Below are 20605 nucleotides of genomic sequence, written 5' to 3' on the forward strand. Positions count from 1 at the left end.
CTTTTTGAACATATTTCTTGAGTCTCCTTTGCCATTAAGAAGTATTTCCTTGGGAAATGAAAACCGAGAAGTAGTGAAGTAAAGTGTGATGACCTGGCTTTGAGTTTTGGCTCCATGTGTGTGCGTGTGTGTGTGAAATATCTTCACAAGTCCTTTAACACCTTAATTTCCTCATCTGTAAATTGAGAATACTTAACTCACAAGATTATTAGAAGACTACAATGACATAATAAGCATGAAATTCTTTGCAATCTCCAGTGCAAAATACAACATAAAGCAAGGTAGTCTGAAAATCCCAAGATGTAAGAAATTTTGCAACGTTTTGTAAGGAGAAAGTATAAAGATACCCTTCACATGTTAAACAAATGATGTGGGAGCAACCAGATGTGGAAAAACTCTTATATGACAACACACTAGAAATAATTTGAAGTGATTGATAAATATACGTATATATACTAAAACTATGAAAGTTCGAGAGGGATACGTGGATGAAAAATCTTTGTAACCTTGCAGTAGCCAAAATTTTCTGAGATAAGACATAAAAACAAACAAGCAAAAAGTAAAAAATTGATAAATTGGACCAATCAAAGTCAAAAATGTTTGCTCTTCAAAAGACATTATTAAGAAAATGAAATGACTGGGGCCAGACCAGTGGTGCAGCGGTTAAGTTTGCACGTTCTGCTTCGGTGGCCTGGGGTTCCCCAGTTCAGATCCCAGGTGCAGGCACGGCACCACTTGGCAAGCCATGCTGTGGCAGGCATCACACATATAAAGCAGAGGAAGATGGGCATGGATGTGAGCTCAGAGCCAGTCTTCCTCAGCATAAAGAGGAGGATTGGTAGTAGTTAGCTCAGGGCTAATCTTCCTCAAAAAAAAAAAAAAGAAAAAGAAAATGAAATGACAAGCCTCTGACTAGGAGAAAATATTCACATCACATATAGCAAACAAAAGACTGGTAGCTAGGTTTACAAAAATTCTGATAAGTTCATAATAAGACATAACAATAAAATTAGACAAAAAAATTTGAATTGATATTTCTCAAAGGAAGGTATATGTGACCAATAATCTTATTAAAAAATGTTCAATATCATTAGTAATCAAGGAAATGCAAATTAAACCAAAGAGAGATGGCATAACATATCTGTTAGAATGGCTAAAATTTAAAAGTTCACAATACCAAGAATTGGCAAGGATGTGGAGCAATTGAAATACTCTGACGTTGCTGGTTGGAAGGAAAATGGTACAGTCACTTTGGAAAACAGGTAGCAGTCTCTTAAAACGTTAAGCACACACCCATCGTGTAATCCAGCAATTACCTTCCTAGGTATCTACTCCAAAGAAATGAAAATGTGTGTCCTCTCTAGGATTTGTACAGGAATGTTCCTAACGGCTTTACTCATAATAGTCCCAAAGCAGTGACACCCAAATGCCCATTAACAGGTAAACAAATAAACAAAACGCAGCATATCTTTGCAACAAAATGCAACCAGCAATAAAAGGAAACAAACTATAGACACACGCAACAACATCAGTGAACTCAAGATAATTATGCCCAGTGAAAGAAGCAAGATACAAAAGGGTATATTTGTTTTATACATTCCGTATGTATATTTATTCTGTATACTCCACAGTACATTTATTCTATTTACATAAAATTCTAGAAAGTACAGTTTTCCCAACACCATTTATTGAAGAGACGCTCCTTTCTCCATGGTATGCTCTTGGCTCCCTTGTCGAATATTAGCTGTCCATAAACGTGTGGATTTACGTCTGGGCTCTCAATTTTCTTCCATTGATCTGTGTGTCTGTTTTTGTGCCAGTACCATGCTGTTTTGGTTACTATGGTTTGTAGTATAATTTGAAATCAGGGAGTGTGATACCTCCAGCTTTGTTCTTTTTTCTCAGGAATCCTTTGGCTATTCGGGGTCTTTTGTTGTTCCATGTAAATTTTAGGATTCTTTCTTCTATTTCTGTGAAAAATGCTGTTGGAACTTTGATAGGGATTGCGTTGAATCTATAGATTGCTATGCAAAAGAATGAATGTAGACCATTACCTTACACCGTGCACAAAAATCAACTCAAAATGGATTAAAGACTTGAATGTAAGACCTGAAACCATGAGACCTCTAGAAGAAAACATAGGCAGTACGCTGTATGACATTGGTCTGAGCAGCATATTTTCAAGTCCCATGTCTGACCGGGCAAGGGAAACAAAAGAAAAAATGAACAAATGGGACTACAACAAACTAAAAATCTTCTGCACTGCAAAGGAAACCATCAACAAAACGAAAAGACAACCTAACAACTGGGAGAAGATATTTGCAAACCATATATCAGATAAGGGGTTAATATCCAAAATATACAAAGAACTCATACAGCTTGACAACAAAAAAACCAACAACCCAATTTGAAAATGGGCAAAAGATCTGAACAGAGATTTCTCCAAAGAAGATATACAGATGGCCAACAGGTATATGAAAAGATGCTCAACATCGTTAGCTATCAGGGAAATGCAAATCAAAACTGCAATGAGGTATCACCTCACTCTGGTCAGAATGGCTATAATTAACAAGTCAGGAAACAACAAATGTTGGAGAGGATGTAAAGAGAAGGGAACCCTTGTACACTGCTGGTGGGAGTGCAAACTGGTGCAGCCACTATGGAAAGCAGTATGGAGTATCCTCAGAAAATTAAGGATAGATCTACCATATGATCCAGCTATTCCACTGCTGGGTATTTATCCAAAGAACTTGAAAACACAAATGCATAAAGATACTTGCACCCCTATGTTCATTGCGGCATTATACACAATAGCCAAGACTTGGAAGCAACCTAGGTGCCCATCAAGGGACGAATGGATAAAGAAGATGTGGTGTTTATACACGATGGACTACTACTCAGCCATATGAAATGATGAAATCCAGCCATTTGTGACAACATGCATGGACCCTGAGGGTATTATGCTGAGTGAAATAAGTCAGAGGGAGAAAGTCAAATATCATATGATCTCACTCATAAGGAGAAGATAAAAACGACAAAAAAAACACATAGCATTGGAGATTGGACTGGTGGTTACCATTGGGGAAGGGGGGAGGGGGAGGGCAAAAGGGGTGATCAGGCTCACATGTGAGGGGATGCACTATAGTTAGTGTTCGAGTGGTGAACATGATGCAACGTATACAGAATTCAAAATATGATGCACATCCAAAAAAAATAAAAATTAAAAAAAAAAATCTAGAAAGTACAAACCACAGCACAGTGACAGAATCCACATCACTGGTTACCTGTACAAGAGGGAGGAGGAAGGGGTGGATCACAAAGGGGCATGAGAAAAATGGGGAGGTGATGAAAATATCAGTATCTTGACCATGATAGTGATGGTTTCATGGGTGTATACATCTGTCAGAGGTCATCAAATTGGACCCTTTAAGTATTTGTAAACTATTATATATAAATTTTGTCTCGATAATCTTGTTAAAAAATATAAACCACCAACATTTAAAAAACCAACAACATTATACGTCATTATTAGGAAGAATACAGCACGTAAATCAAAACACTTCAACACTATCACGCCATAATAACTTGAATCTATGTCTGTTTTATAAAGTAGGGCATTACATATTTATAGCTGTATTCTCAGCAGTAGAATAAATGCGGTGGGACTCAGGAGGATTCATACAAGGATGTTTAAAATGATAATGGTGTAAGGGTGACTGCCACATGAAAAGAAACTGAAAATGAATATGACTCGAGAGCAAAAATGATGAAAGAATTTCCTTAAAATTACTACAATATGTAAGGTATGGATAGAGTACAAGAACAAACTTTTTAGTTTTTACTTATTTATGAGTTGACATGTGAGGGGTGGGGGTGGGGAAGGAGCAAATTCAGGGGGCTTCTTGAAGTTTAAAAGTTCTGGTTTTACAGACGGGAGAAAAGCAGAGAGTCACCAAGAGTTGATAAAACCTGATAATATGAATTTGTTTGTAAAATGTTTAGATAGAATCACCAATAAATCTCTAAAGTACTGAGGAAAACCCAGTATTTTATAATCGATACGAAATCATGTCCTTTAGGATGTTTCCTCAGGTTACAATGAACACTTATCATTAAAAATATGATATTGAAATTATGATAGTGACCAAGGGTCTGGCATAAAATGCCCAGCAGTAAATTTTCAGTCTTATACTAATTTCTGTAGCTTTAACAGAAGCAGAGGGCTCGGTATTTACTGGAAGTTCCAGGAACTGGGTCATAGGATATCTTTGAAGTCTCCGTGTGCCTGCAAATTTTGGACCTACTTCAAAGTAGCACAACTAAGACAATTTTAAAATTTCCCAGGGAAAACCCTAAATTCATGAAAACTAATAGACATAGACATATCCCTCAGCTTGGCAGTCAAGTACCTAGTTTTACCAAAACTAGTATGATTTTGTGGAAGCAAAAGTAATATGACTTTTGGTAACCCCGAGTCTCAAAATTTTATTCAAATTACATCAAAATATATATTGAACCAGAGGACTCTGACTACCCTATTTAGATATTTAACCCCACTGTCACCCACTTTATCGTCCTTTGCCTACTGCACTTTGCTCCTAGCACTTATCTTATTCTACAACCTTACAAACGATTCACATGGTGTTTTCAATTTTTCCTGTCTGTCTTTCGTCACTGCAAGGTAAACACCACAAGGGCCGGGGTCTTCATTCGTTGCACCGAGGACAGTACGAAGAAAACTGACACTCCAAAAATAACATTTTGTCCTCAGTATTATATCTTTTTTTTTCACATTGAAACATTTCTGCCTGATTTGCAAGGTCATATACAGTTGCAATTTAATTCTATTTCACGGCAAACTTGTCTTGTCTCGGGCATACCCAAATGGATCTTATTTCTGCCGTTACCTGAAACAGCTGCCCGCCTTGTAGGACACTGAGGAAATCAGAGTGGGGGGGCCCTGGGAAGCGATGCTGTATTGCCTGGTCATGACGTGTGGATTCTTCCTCTTGGGTAAACCTCCAGCGCACTTGGCTTTGTGGTTTTGTGCTAGTGTGGTCCACACCACACTGTGAAATTTGAAACAAAGTTGATGAACGCAAAATCAACCTCAGCAATTTGCTAACCTTTCTTCACAGACTTTTGTTAACATAAACGCAAAGTGACAGATTGGGCACGAGCGCCTCATTGAATGGAGGCTGCCATGTCCAATCACCAAACATTCTAGAATAAAATAAAAATCACACTAAAATATCACCTCACCCATTTTCAGAAGACGACTGGCTATATTATTTTACAAAGCTGAGCACTGCTTGTTTGCAAGAGGGGCAAGAGCAGATCAGTGAGCTTTGCACAATATCTTGCTTTGCTGGCTTTAGAAAAATAGCTATTTTGCTCCAGGCTGTGTGTCACTTTGAAAGGAAAGTTATCCAACAAGATTATAAAACTCTCTTGATGGTTTTTGTTTTAAACTCGCCAACAATAGACGTGGACGGTAGAAATTGCACATCATCCTAGCCAGGTGATGGATTTGGAGAATATCTCACTTCTTCAAATATATTTTTTCAATTTTGCTATATGGAAAATCGCTGAGTGACGGGGAAGTGGGAGGAAAACCGACGGGCCCAATAGGAACCCCGGTACTTGTCCGCTCCGCTGTATTTAGCGCTGTATTTTGTTCAAACAGAGTGGAAATATCGGGGAGAGAAACTGCGGAGAAAATCTGAGACCGAGAAAAGAATGTCTTGTTTCTATCAATAAGCATTTCTTTAAATAATTCTATAATATCTATGACTTCTACATGAAGTGAAAGAAATTTAGAGAATTTTCACTTAAATAAATTATCTACCTTGAGAATAATGAAAAAAAAGTGTAAAGAATTTTTCAGAATTGTATCAGCATATACGTCATGGACGAATACAGTATCCACTAAGAACCGGTATTGAATACATTAAAACTGTTAAATAATCATAATCCAATTTCATTATATTCATTCTGTATTACTGACTAACAAAAACTTTATCATAAATCTGAAAAAAAGTGACTTTTAGACAATGTCAGAGAGTTAATGTACATTCAAAATCATCTTTCAGGCTTCACAAATGTGGCCAACCGGTAGTCATACAGATGACACTACGACATGGCAAGTTTCCAAAATTATTTCTGACGCCAGTGGGTACGTTATTACATAAAGAGTCTTTATAACTCAGCTGGTCATGAAGGATGTGTCTCAGATAAGCAGAATGATCAACTGCTTTAAAAAATGTAGATTTTTATAAAACTATTATGAAACATTACTTCTTTCCCTTGGAAGCCTTTAAAAAAGGTTTCTGGATTACTCCTGGCTCTACCTAGCGACTTCAGTCTTTCTATACGAAGCTCCAGTATAGTCAAACACAGCAGTAACGGGAAAATTCCTGAAGAAAAGCAATCTCTCCAAAAATCTCGTTTATTGTTTGGAACTCCACTGCAAAGTTATTTCAGAAAGCGTTGAGGCCCATTCTCACAATGTTTCTAGGTCTTAGTTCACAATAATCATTCCATTCTTGTAAGATTAGATCATGTTCCAGAGTCAAATATAGACCTCGAACAGCACGTTCACACGGGCCGTGGGTGTCCTCAAATAATCTTTTCCTTCAAGACTGCGGCCATCACTAAAGTTATTATCTGGGTCAAGGGGCACCAAGGGAATTTTAACAAGATACGCATTTATTTCTTTGAAGTAGATAATGCCTTGAGTAGTTAAATATTTAAATTTGTGCTTAATTCATACTTTAACACTCAAATTATTTCATTCTTGATAAGAATAAATTAGAGATTCTAGTCCACATTTTAATTTACAAATACTAAAAATGATTTTAAAGCTACATGATATCTACACCTATAACTAAACTTCAACTGAACACACTCAAGGCTTCATTGCTTATTTGGTACAACTTGTTAAAACAAACAAAAAGAGAATAAACACTTTGACTAACAGTTATGCAGAAGATGTTTTGGAGTTGGTCTTAAAAATCACATAATTGTACAGAAGGAGGAAACTTTAGAAAGCAACCAGCTATGCACATTTCTTCCTTCTACACACAAGAAAAATATATCCAGTAGAGATTATGATAGTCACCCAAGTCCCAGATGTACCTTGAAACAAACTGTCTCCTGACTCCCACGTGAATGCTATGCTGTTGCTTTCTTTTTAACTATGCACTAGTAATGTCAACATCAAAATGATTGCAACACTTATAAATTATTTTAAATTCACTTATTTTGAATTAATATGAAAGCACTGTGCTTTCGTAGACATGTTGGGTTGCAGTGTCTGCTTGTCATCTGTTGGGAGACTGTTGGCATATAATAGTTTGAGAGTAGCCCTTTTTTTTTTTTTTTTTTTTTAAAGATTTTATTTTTTTCCTTTTTCTCCCCAAAGCCCCCAGGTACATAGTTGTATATTCTTAGTTGTGGGTCCTTCTAGTTGTGGCATGTGGGACGCTGCCTCAGCGTGGTTTGATGAGCAGTGCCATGTCCGCGCCCAGGATTCGAACTGACGAAACACTGAGCCGCCTGCAGCGGAGCGCGCGAACCTAACCACTCGGCCACGGGGCCAGCCCCGAGAGTAGCCCTTTTTGAACCAACTTCATTTTGTTCCACTCACCATTCCTCTTTCTCATGGAGCAACAAGATTATCAGTCTCTCCCTCCCGACAGCACTTCAAACAGTCTAGACAGAAGGCAGGAAAATGCAGTAGGCATTCTCATGTTTTGGAATTAAATAAATATGAACTGGCACACATTTCTGACTTGGAGTGTCTTGATCAGATTTAATCTCTCTGAGAGTCGGTTTCCTCTTTTATAAAATTGGGTTATTAATATCTACCTCTTGGCGTTTTGGCAGATTAAATGACAGATGTGAAATGCCTGGGACACACTCTAACATACAGTGAGCTCTCCACGTTTTCTGTTATTTGAAGCGTGCGCACTCTCTTTTCTAAAAGACTTTTTAAGTATTAATGTGTTCCATTCCTTTAATCCTTTCTCATGGAACGCGGTTTTTTGACCCTTACCCTCTGAACCACACTCCATGCAAGAGCCGATGCCCTTCTGGAACTCTGGTACTGAAAATTGTGCCATATACCAGGTCTTTTATCAACAGCACTGATTTTCTGATGGAGCAGGATAGAAATGCAACCTAGGTTGGCCTCAGGCCTGGTACTTGTTTTTAAATACATAGAACACTTTTCTTAATAAGGACCATGATTAGTTTGTCTGCTTTCTTTTATTCTTTGTAGCTTTATCATATATTGGGCTTGTAGTAGTTAAATTTTTTCTGCTCTTTTCCACATCACCACTTAGCAAACAGATTCTCCCACATACGTGTGTATAATTGATTTTGAACCTCAATTAACAGTATCTATTAAATTCCATCTTACTTATTTGGGCAAAGCGTTTCTGCTAGTTGAGATCACTTGGAATTTTAACTTTATCTGTTACTATATCCTTCCAAACCCTGAATCTTACTCGTGTGAAATGCTGCCTTATCCACCTTCACCCAAACCGCTGAGAAGAGCATTGAAGAGGAGAAGGTCAAGGGCAGGAAAGTGCGTCACTCCCATCCATCATTCTAAGTCCTTGTTACTGTCTGTAGTCAACAACGCTAAACGCTCACCACCAACAATGGCGTGAACGGATGAAAGAAGTTTATCTACATTGTGTGTGCGTGTCCTGACATAGTCGTGATGCTTTTTTCCTTTATTTTGATAATTTGGTGAATAACATTAATTAATGTTCTAATAGTATTTCAACCAGCCATTCTTGGGATACCCCCCCTATTTAATTAATTTATGTTTACATTTTATACATTGCTGGAATCAGTTTGCTAACATTTTGCTTTGGTTTTTGTATCTATGTTTGCAAAGGAGATTGGCCTGTTATTGTCTTTTCAAAATTTGTTGTCAAGTTTGTCAATTAATACACTGAGAAGAATTTCCTAAAAAAAAAAGCTTACGTAATTTTTAAATGATCTATTCATGAGATATTTGGTAGAATTCATTTGTAAAGCTAAATGGATGAATTTGCAGATAAATTTGTATACTTTCTTTTGCCAGAAAAATAAATAATCTCCTAATGTTCACTCCTTTTTCCCAAACTTTTTATTTTAATAGTCTTAAAACCTACAGAAGTTTGAGAAAATAGTACATTAGAAACTTGCATTTTATAACGTTCACCGTTACCAGTTATTGGCGCTTTGTTGCGTTTGCCTTCTTTCCTATACGTATATTATACAGGTTTTATATAGACATAAACTTGCACACACATGCATCTATATATTGATATGCTTTGTTCTGCTGACACTTTGAAAGCAATCAGACACTTCACTCATAAATATTTCAGAATATGTCTTCTAAGAATAAGGCTATTTTTCAATACTAAACCACAATACTATTTTCAGGCTTAAGAAAATTTATATTAATCCAAAATGTTATCTAATATACACTCCATGTTCATATTTGTCTGATTGTTCCAAAATATGCTTTTCATACCGTTTATATTTCTTGGATCCACGATCCAACCAAACTTTATACATTTTCTTTGGTTATGATGCTATTTAAACTCTTTTCATTTAGAACATTTCCCTTGTCATATTGTTGTTGTTGCTATTTTGTTTTCATGACATTTTTCTAAGGTCTAGGACAATTTATTACATAATGTCCAATTCTGTATATGTTTGATGATTAGATTCAATTAAATATTTTAGCATAAATATGGTATAAATAATACTGTTTTTTTTCAGTGTATCACATCAGTAGGCATGTGGTGTCAGATATATTTCTACGACTATTGGTATGTTTGGGTACCTCCTTCTGCGACACAGTAATAATAAGCATCGTGAATCCGTAAAATTCCTCATCAGCCAAACCAGCATGCTTCACTTGTGGGAAAGAATGTTGTGGCTATGAACTCTTTCCTAATGAAATTTCATCTGAATATTTCCAATTTTATACTTGTTTTAAAAAATCTGATAATATTGAATACGTCATGTAAGTCTTCTTGGATTTTGGAGTATTTTAACAAATTTGTCATCTTTCTTAGCTTACGAATATACCTTTTAACCTAAAAAGGGAGGAAAATAAATATAGAATTTTGTGATTTTTCTCACATAGGCCTATTTTAGATAGAAACATAGATGATAAACTGATATTTGTCTAAGTGTTCATAACTGTGGGAGCAGCTATGTACACAATGTTTTATATAAATTAAGGTTTGAATAAAGGCCTTTGTTGATTACATGTTCAGCCCACACACACTGGATGAAAAGGAACACAGAGGATAGACTATATCAGATCTATGGCTCTCACTCAAGTTATCCTTCCTAATTTCCAGACCCATATGTTTATCTATTTAATAGATATCTCCTTTTGATTGTGCCACAAATATCACAAATTTGGATGTCCCAAATTGTTACTCCTTTCATTTCTTCCCCAACCTAAACTTTGTCTTGCGTTTCACACACCGATGAATAAAATAATCACTATACCCAATTCTGCCCATCATCATTCCTCTCACTTAACACCCACATGCAGTCAGCCATCAAGGTCTGTGGATTTTGTTTCCTAATGTCCCTCAAATCTTACTTCCAAACTCGTAATTTCTGTCTTCATTTACAATCTTATCAAATATTTGCATAGTAGTGACAATTTCCTAACTGGCCTCACTACCTCAAACATCCTCATGAGATCTTTGTCTCACAGTGTAGCCAGGATGGTCTTTGACAAAGAAATCCAAGTATTCTCATTCTCACTTAGATTCTTAAAACCCATCAATGTCTTCCTGGTGATTTAAAAAACAAACTCCTTATGGAATCGCACATATGGCTCTTTTCTAGCTCTCTTTCCACGAGCCAAATGTACGTCTGTGCTTTAGTTACCATGAACGACTCACAGAAACCTTTTAGATTCTGATTCTGTCTTTGCTCCGTGCACGAGGCACGCTTTCCTGCTAAGCCAGGGCAATTCAGTGAAGAGCAAAGCAGATGTGTTCTCTGTTTCATAGAGCTTCGAATGCAGATGCTAATTTAAAACTGACACAGATAAAAATATGAGGCTTTGTTTTCCTGTAAACTAATTTGTGATCTTAGAAACAGAATTAATCTTAAGTTCTCATTTTCTTCTTCTCCATAATGAAAATAACGATATCTATTTCATACAATTTTTTTTGTAGATTGAAAACAATAACAGAAGCAGTGGAGAGAAATATGAGATTCATTCTATCAGAAACAGAGCTAAAACGAAACAGCGCCAGCCCAGTGGCATAATGGTTAAGTTCACGCACTCTGCTTCGGTGGCCTGGGGTTCTGGGTTCGGATCCCAGGCGCAGACCTACACACTGCTCATCAAGCCATGCTGTGGTGGTGTACCACATAAAATAGAGGAAGACTGGCACAGATGTTAGCTGAGGGCTAATCTTCCTCAAGCAAAAAGAGGATGACTGGCAACAGATGGTAGCTCAGGACTAATCTTCCTCACCAAAAAAGAAAAAAAAAAAAAATATATATATATATATATCACCTGCATCTGATTCTAGATCAAATAAATCAATGTCTGGGGTTAGGACCCTGGTGGTGGGCATATTTTTCAAAATACAATGATGTACACTGGAAATTTATATAATGTTGTAAACCAACGTTACCACAATTAAAAAAAAGGAACAATTCAAAGTAACAAATTTATTCTATTTAAACATAAAATATTGAGGCAGGAATTAAACTCACGCCTTCTACTTTATAAGCATCAGGAGCTAATAAACTGAATGGGTATTTGGTTTTTTTAAAAGATTGGCACCTGAGCTAGTATCTGTTGCTCATCTCCTTTCATTTCTCTTCCTTCTTCTCCTCAAAGCCCCCCAGTACATAGTTGTATATTCTAGTTGTAGGTCCTTCTGGTTGTGGCATGTGGGATGCTGCCTCAGCATGGCCTGATGAGTGGTGCCATGTCCGCCTCCAGGATCCGAACCGGGGAAACCCTGGGCCGCAGAAGTGGAGTGTGTGCGCTTAACCACCCAGCCGCGAGGCTGGCCCCTGAATGGGTATTTTTTATCTCTGGATGAGTCTCACCCTCAGTCTCATCTTGAATCCTACTTCTTCTGGTTCAAATTCCACATTGATGTATTTACACATCAGTGTTTGCAGGGAACTCCAATAGGGAGCTGGATTCTGAATCGGAGCCTAAAATCTTAATTAGAGCTACATTTTATATGAAACATCATGGAGTCTACACTATCCAATGTTTCACTGCCCTCTTCCTTTCTAGCAGCACCGAGGGGCAAACAGCTTTGTGTTAACTGCTCACGTTGCTTATATAAATGTCTTTAAAGGTGCAGTACTGTTCCTGAATTGATAATTCAGGGTATGAATGAAAAAGTGAATATTAAAATATTCTGTGATATTAGTAGAGAGGTTCTTTTAAATTACGGTTGACAAGAGTCACCTCAGCAAGACAGGAACTTTAATCTCATTATAACAAGTAACATCATCTGGCAGACTAGGGAATGTGCCTCAATAAACGGTTTGCATCTTTCACATAAGAGACTTGGAGTCTATTTTTAAGATGTGCTGATTATTTGAGATAAGACAACCAAACACATGGAAAGCATTTGTGTACACGCTTTTGCCTGTTGGAAAAAAGGGACTTTAGAAGGACGTGTTAAAAGTACTAAACAGCAAAGCTATTGGATGCTGCCCTCTGACATTCTTTATAAATAAATGGGCCATTATAAATATCTGTCTTTGTCTCTGGAACTGTTAAATTGTTACAGCGCAAACAGTCCATTGCACTTTGCAGACAATTTAAAACTCTCCAGGAAGAACTTTTTGCCTGTTTTCTCTCCACTTTACTGAAAAGCAATTTTAAACATTTGTATTAAATGTATTCATGTCTCCCCAAGACGGGATATTTTTACAAACAGAAAATAAAATAAATTATTTTATAATATTTTAAAACAAAAATGTGTTATTATTAGAAGAAGGAAAGAAAGGCTTTAGTTTGGATGAATAAAGCAAAATAAAAAATTGGAAACATTGCTTAGGAATATGTCCTACATGTTTTCCACAAGATTCTTCTTTTATCACTAGTTGATCAGAAAGCAATGTATTGGTTAATCTTAATGTAGTTATTCCGGGGGATCTGTTTATCTGTTCACATCCATAGATAAGCTCTGACTCTATTGGTGTAATGGAAATTCAAAATAGAATTTCTTACACTTGATGAATTTATAATCTAGGCAGCGAATCAGGGCCATCTCCAGTTCTCTGCATTCTCTTCTACTCATATCTAGAGATTCTCTCTAAAACTAAAAAATAAAGACCTATTTTTTAAAAACAGAATAAAAATAAGAACTTTGATTTAACCTCAGTCTTATGTCCTCTTTTCTTTTAGGTGTACATAAAAGGAAGAAAAATTGTATACCTTATTAACTTTTGATTTATTTCAGATTTAGGAATCTATTACACAACGAGAATAAACCACATCCGTCTGGATTTTTACAGCTCACACAACACTCTGACACCCGTGGTTTCTCTGAGGCCACGTGGCTAGCCCCATCATTTGGTAATCAATCTTTTTGTGGTTACTCTTCTCATCTCTCATTTCACTCAGAGAAGAAGTGAAAAAAGCATAACATTTGATGAAAGTATTAGCAAATTAATTTTTACCTCAAATGAGTTAAAAACACATTCTACTCCACGACTATTAAATTGTCTTCTCCCCAGTCTGCCAGGTGGGTAAACCTATTTAGCTAATTCTGTGCAAGTTTTATTTGACCGGTTATTTTGTAACAAGCTTTTAGATAGTGTCAGAATCATTATAATTCTCCTACTGTCATAGTAGAAAAAGACACGTCTTCAAATATCCATTTGTTGAGTAAGTGGGACCATTTACGAATTCTGAAAATGATGATTAGCTGAGTAAATAAAAATAAAAACATTTAAAGTAGGTATTCTTTTATCTTTAGGCTCCATCCAAGTTCATCTTTTTAAGAGTCAGATGATTAGAATAATACTTTAAGACAATGAAACTCAGATGGCACCATTAAAAAAATAACAGTGTGATGTTTACAATATAGCACACAGAAAAATAAAGAATAAAAATTTTAGAACTAAAGGAAAAGAGCACCAACGACTAACAATCTGTGACATGGCTGGAAACCACCGGCGGCAGCTGATTACAACATCGTCCCTGAGAGCTGTGGAGCGAGTGGCAATGTTTCCAACACGAAGAACAAACAAAGCTAAGTTTTTCCCTATGCTTCCCGTAAAGCTTTGAACCGAGCCAGCTTAGGTGATGGAAATTTGTCAAAGTAAAAAAAGAAAGTAATGTGGTAAGACAAATAAATTCAAACTGAAATTTGAAATAAATATAAAAAGAGGAGATGTGGGAAACATGGAAACACTATCATACTGATCCCACAATTTGATGGCAGGCGTTTCTTTTGAATGGAATGAAAGTTTAACCAAACATTTGTAACTTAAGACGTCAAAAAACTAACTTAGGAAGTCTGCAAAAGAACATCTTATTCATTAGAATTTGTTTTTCTTATTAAATGTACTCTTTCCATGGCATCTTTACGGGGTATTTTTTTTTTTTAAAGCACATGACATTATTGTCTTGATGGCAGTTATCAAATGTCCCAGGAGTACGTGAACCATCGCCAACATTTCTTAGAAGCCAGCTTTTTGCTAAAGAAAAAGATTGAGCATCTCTTCTGTAATTTTACTAAATGTCTGAAAGGCATAAAAAGGAGGACTATGTCTGCAAGGTGATCCTTTTTCTGCAAAGTAGCACTTCATCAGCTCTTCAGATTCGGTGAAATCTTGTGTCCAATGATACCAAATGGTCCATCTACTTACAGTACACGTTAAATTTGGAAAGTCGTGTTATGTTTAGCACCTAGAAATCCGTCAGATAATAAGAGGATAAGCATAAAGAGTGAATTCTGCCACAAATGTTTTTTTGATTTCTAACTTTTATAAAAATAGAATTAGACTCAGGGTCTGATCATTGCTAGGGTTTAACATGACACGTGCTTGTTGATACAAACTCTTGTTCAGACCACACTAATGAATGAGAATCATTGTTTCAAAGATAAGAGAAATCAAATCAATTTCTTCATTGGATGGGGAGGTTTAGTTTAGGTCCAGTGAATACTTTTATGTCTTAACGAGGCCAAGTTGAATATAAAAATTACAGTTTAGAGATTTGGAGTTCAATTCAAAAACGAGAATCAAAGCAGAGTTGTTACAAGACTTTGCTGTTTTAAACTTGACGATCGGGTCATCATGCACAGAGCTCAGCGTCCAGAAGGGAAGCCTTACGCAAGTGTTTGGAATATAATTGAGATAGGAAGGGCTTAAGAGAATTTGATTTATTTTGTATAAATACGATGTGACTGAGAAGTTCAGTGCACACATTGTTGGAACCAAATAAATCCAAGCGTATGATATGGTAACTTGGGGACTGAATTTGTGTAATTGTGATTGTCTTGGAAAGTAGAAGACGTAACAGTGCCACGAATGATTGTTTTATATCTCTGGTACAAAAAGTAACGCTTTCTTCTTGATCTAACCCACCACTTTAACCTAAAAATAATTGGTGTATTGAAAATATGTCTGTTCTTTTGGAATTTTATTCAAACATGGGATTTTTAATGTGCTTTTTTGTTCTCCTGTACCATTGTTGTTAGCACAAGAGGGACAGAGAATGCATTTATAGGAGTGTTTGGCCTTCCTTCTTGCCTTTTATTTGCTTTTTCTATGTCCACATTACTTTCGCTCTTGATCAAAGCCTCAGAGAATGCTCTGGAGTGTTGGGGAAAGAGTGTTTGCTAGTTTCATAACAGCTGGCCCACGTCTTTCTGAGTCACCTGCCTCTGTCCAGGTGGGTACTTGCCTGTGCTGTGGGCAGGTGTGCGCCACAGAGCCTGTGCGCAGAGGGAAAGCGCATCTCCTTCCCTTTGAGGAGCAGGTGCTGGGAATCCCACAGCTGGTTTCTGAGACACATTTGCCTCTGAGAGCAAATTAGGCACAGTAAAGGGGCACTTAAGAAAATGAGGACAGGGCCAACCCAGTGGCATAGTGGTTAAGTTCGTGCGCTCTGCTTTGGAGGTCCAGGGTTCACAGGCTCGGATCCTGGGCACAGACCCTCATACCGCTCATCAAGCCATGCTGTGGTGGTGACCCACGTACAAAATAGAGGAAGGTTGGCATGGATGTTAGCTCAGCAACAATCTTCCTCATCAAAAAAAAAAAAAATGAGGGCATTTTGTTGCGTGGAAGATTCTGAAATAAAATGAAGTCCTTTTGTGTATTACTAAGAGCAGGAAGAACACACAACTGCCATTAAAGTTTTTGTTTTGTTTTCTTTTTATAGGTTTTTATTTCAAAAACATATTTATCTTCCAGAGACCACTACATGTTAAATTGTTTATGTTTAGAAAAATGTGTGATATATAGATTGTTTTCAATTCGTTGAATATTTATTGAATTTATAGTCTTGGTAGAACATTGTGCTGAGTTTTGCGGGAATGAAAAGAGAGCAGAGACATAGTTCTTGACCAGAATGAATACAAATAGCCTAAAGGGATTTAAGTGAAGTATTTTTCAAGTATTCAGACAATATTACAGGCAGTCTTCAGAAGCCTGAATAATATTGTTAATATAATTTAAAGTACCTTATCATTACTCTCTAAATAAGTTGAGACTAATTAATTTTAACAGCACAAGTAATTAACTAACATTAACTTTGATATCAAACAGCTCAACATATTTCTGTTCAAACAAAATAACATAAATCTTTATAACTTGTAATTCAAGGATTGTTTTCATTACTAAAAAGCCACATTCAGGAAATGATTAGGATGCAATAAAATAAGAAATGTATATGACTTTTCTTTTAATAATAGTAACTCGTATTATTGACAGAGAAATTGAATCATCTAATAAATATCTGTCTCTCTGTTTAACCAGAAAACACATAATAAAATACTAAACAAAAAAGATATTAGTGAGTATTTATAGAGCGCACATAAAGTCTATTTAAGTTTCCAAACACATTTTTACAATAAATCTCTCGCATGGTATTCCACTTGAAATTAAAGGTTGAGAAAAGTAAATATATCACGACTGAAAAAAAATCAGTCTTTTGAAAGTAATGGGGGAATAAATGTTACCTAATAACAGCAACTTGACAGTTCTTGCATCTCGCTCCGCATCTTCCTGAAGCTTCTTCTCCAGTTCTTTTGATCTTTTGGCAGACTCCTTGCTCTCGGAACTAATTCCGCTTCCCATCTTGTGTGTCAGATACCCGTCAGTTTATTTGCTCAGAGTTTTTCAAACGTGGAGCACAGCTCTGGTTTGGACGTGGGATGCAGGAGCAATGCTCTGCTGAAGTACCAACACCCTACTCCCTCCCTCGCTAAGATGCTGCTTTGACTAAGGGGATGCTTTCTGAGCTGTCACCTGATCAAAGGATAAACCACACCACCCTACGGTTGTACGGTTGGAAGCTAAAGAGGAAACTCATCTTGCTTTCAAATTAGATGGCCCCTTTAGACACATCTTCCAAAACCTGCTCTTCTTCCTTAAAGAATAGCATGCAAAACCGTAGAAACTTGTCACAATCTATACACCAAAGATCGTCTACAATGAACAGCTCAAATGGAATGTTTCTCACTGGTAGTCAATCTCTATTACTGTGATTTAAAGTTATGATTACTAATCAACAAGTTTGCATCTTACCTTCAGATATTTGAGTCTCCAAATTCTTCATAATCACTCCAATGTCACTATCAGAATATTTATAATGAACCATCCAAATGCATAGCCTCGCTATGCTTAGATTATGACTCAAAATTATTGAGAATCTCCTATTATCTGTCAGTTAACTAGAAAACATTTTTTTTTAAAAAATGGAAACATGAATGTAGTTCTTATATTTATACATATGGTATTGCCACAAACATAGAATTCAACACACAAGGCTCTTAAATTATTGATTTTAGTCTCAGAGGATACATCTCTATAAATTGAGCTTTTACTGCTTGTGAGAAAGTCAATCCATCAACATTAACTGATGGCCCACTCAGTGTAGACACTGCACCGTGTTGACCTGAGACAATGCATTAACTCTTTGGGGCCATTAAGCAACAGCTGCTGTGCTGGAAGGACTTTTATTGATTTGGTGCCAAGGGAATAAAAAGCAATCTTCTTTGAAACAGTAGGTAATTTGGTTCTTCCTGAAAAGTACGAAGAGTAAATGCATCTAAATGTGTTTCATGCCTTTCAACTGCCTCCACAGATATCTTGATTTCTTGAAGATCTGCAAGCTTGGGGACAGAGATTATGTTGTACATCTATTGTTTATATGAAGCATAAAACACTTGTGAGTTGGTCGATCAATATTTTCCTTATAAACAGAGTTGGCTACCTGTGGCTTCAGGCAAATCTTTCAACACGAATTTTGGGATTTGTGAATGTGCCTGACCAGGAAATGCTGGCATACACTCAGTCCTTCAACACTTCAGTGCTGTTCTTGTGGGATTGTGTGCAAAGTCTGAACAGGTGGGGTTTTGCATATTCATACAGCAAGGAAATAGGCTGCCAAATTAAATACATATTCCTGCTTTGTTTACTATTGCACATAAAATACGAGGCTGTAGATATGTAAACATAGTCAAAACTTCCTGGATTTCAACCCTCCAAAACCATGCTATGACAGTATAAGACGTGGAAAGGTCGACATGCAAGGTTCATGCAAATCACGTGGTATTGCTTTTACAATGCAAAGGGCCTGCCCAAAGGAACAAGATTTGCACTGCCTGGTTTATTTACACTCACCCCAAAACACAAAAGAACACAGACGTTAAAATAAATCTCTGTTTGCCTATTGTTTTCATATCAAACTTGAATATACACAGTACCCTGAATACACAAGATTCTTGTATGTCCCATAGCAGTTATGAATTGACAAGATACTTTGGTATAATTCCCATTCAAGTAAGTGTACCCCATAGCTTTTGGGTGGGGACATACCGTGGGTTTGAAAGGGTGTGTGTTTCCCTAAGACTTCCTAAGTGGGTGACTGACTAAAACTGACCAGCTCTTTCAGGAGTAGAAGGGTGCATTTTCTGCCCTGCATAGAATGACGAACTTCCACTTTTCTGTGTAACTCAGAATGTTTCGTCATCAGCTTTGTGAGATTAGTGACTTTTTCATCAGCAACTAAAATAGTCTTGACATAAAATTCAAGGTGTGTCTGTATTTAGGGGAGGCCGGCTGGGGAGAGCCCTCTCCCCTGGGTCCCTGGGACACAGATTCACTAATGAGCTGTGGTTATTAACACAGCTCCATGTTGCCTCACTTAGGACTATAGCTTTTTGGACCTAAGAAAGTGCAGAAAATGAAATAGTAAATTTCACAGGCATGGAGACAATATCTTATTAGCTTGGATGTCTTCCACAGTATTTGGCGCAGGGCTGACCATAGGAAATATTCAAAAACGATTTCTTGTTAATAAATTGATAGAGACCTAGTCTTTTTTCTTGTGCTCTGCTGAGGTGATATTATAGACAGGGTTTCTTTCCAAGGTTCATTGTCAGAGTGGGTCTATCTCAACACCCTAGAAATTTTAGAGTGACTCAAAAAATTCAATGAAAAAGCCCAGTTTTAGTCTGAAATAGTGTTGATATATGTAATTACAACTGTTAGCCAAACAGTTACACTTTTGTTTTCTCAGCCTTAAAAATAACACAGCACACTCCCTTCTTCTGTTAAACCTTGCTCCAGAGCGAGCCGTAAAGGTCACTGAAATGCCACCAGATGGCATGGTGTGAATAATTCTTCCTCTTGCTACTCTTGGTCAGGGTCTCTGTGGAATCGTCAGAAGGGGCCAATGGCCTTTAAAAAGTTTGAGTAACGACATTTTACAGTTATAATTCAACATCTAGCTTGAGATGACATGCAATTGTTTCCCACCTGCTTTTAATATTGAGATTTCAACCTACGTTTTTGGAGGCGTCCCTTTTGCCAGTATTACCTGGGCTTCTGCAGTCATCAAGGTGGATTTCCCCTGAGAATGTGACACGTGGCTGACTTCAGTGGCTCAGCTCCTTCTGGAAACTGTCAACTGTATGGCTGCCAACTGTACTGGTCTTTATTTTGTTTCCATATCTTGCAGGAGGTGTTGACTTCAGGCATTGGGTCCCCGGGGGGTTTGAGTCCTGGCTGCCTTAGCAATGACCTTTATCCTTGCGTATTCCCATGAAGTTTGAGGCAAATCATCCTTCCTTTACTAATGGTGCTCCAATGTGCGCTTGTGGGAGCTCTGTGCGTGGTGTTTCCTCCGGAGAGCTCCTGTCTCCGGAGACTTCCTGAGGCCAGTCTTTTGATCTTGGGGAATAGGGCACAACACGCAGTTTCACGTACAGTCGGATGGTGCAATAAGTGTACGATGCCGGTACTGAACAGCTCTTCTGTCTTGAGGTAATACAAATACGTATTTTTATTCATTGGCGTTGATTTCTATCCTTACTTATTCTACATAATTTTTTTACAGATTAGGGTACGA

The 20605-nt window shown here is 37.1% G+C and overlaps 2 protein-coding genes across 3 annotated transcripts in view; one reads left to right on the top strand and one right to left on the bottom strand.

Annotated features, from left to right (window-relative positions):
* The window catches only part of CD36 (CD36 molecule (CD36 blood group)), a 263195-nt gene that overhangs the window by 103540 nt on the left and 139050 nt on the right, over positions 1–20605 (top strand). The window lies entirely within an intron of this gene.
* Positions 1–20605, bottom strand: part of GNAT3 (G protein subunit alpha transducin 3) — a 64884-nt gene that overhangs the window by 30248 nt on the left and 14031 nt on the right. Inside the window, exon 1 of one of the 2 annotated variants that reach the window (XM_014844653.3) lies at positions 17211–17459. The exons of the other annotated variant lie outside the window; for it this stretch is intronic. Within the exon in view, the coding sequence (XP_014700139.1) occupies positions 17211–17328 (118 nt within the window). The 5' untranslated portion in view covers positions 17329–17459. Of the gene's footprint in view, positions 1–17210; positions 17460–20605 lie in introns of those variants that run through there. 2 annotated transcript variants of the gene reach the window in all.

The sequence above is a fragment of the Equus asinus genome, chromosome 1, assembly GCF_041296235.1.
Source record: "Equus asinus isolate D_3611 breed Donkey chromosome 1, EquAss-T2T_v2, whole genome shotgun sequence".
Lineage (NCBI taxonomy): Eukaryota > Metazoa > Chordata > Mammalia > Perissodactyla > Equidae > Equus > Equus asinus.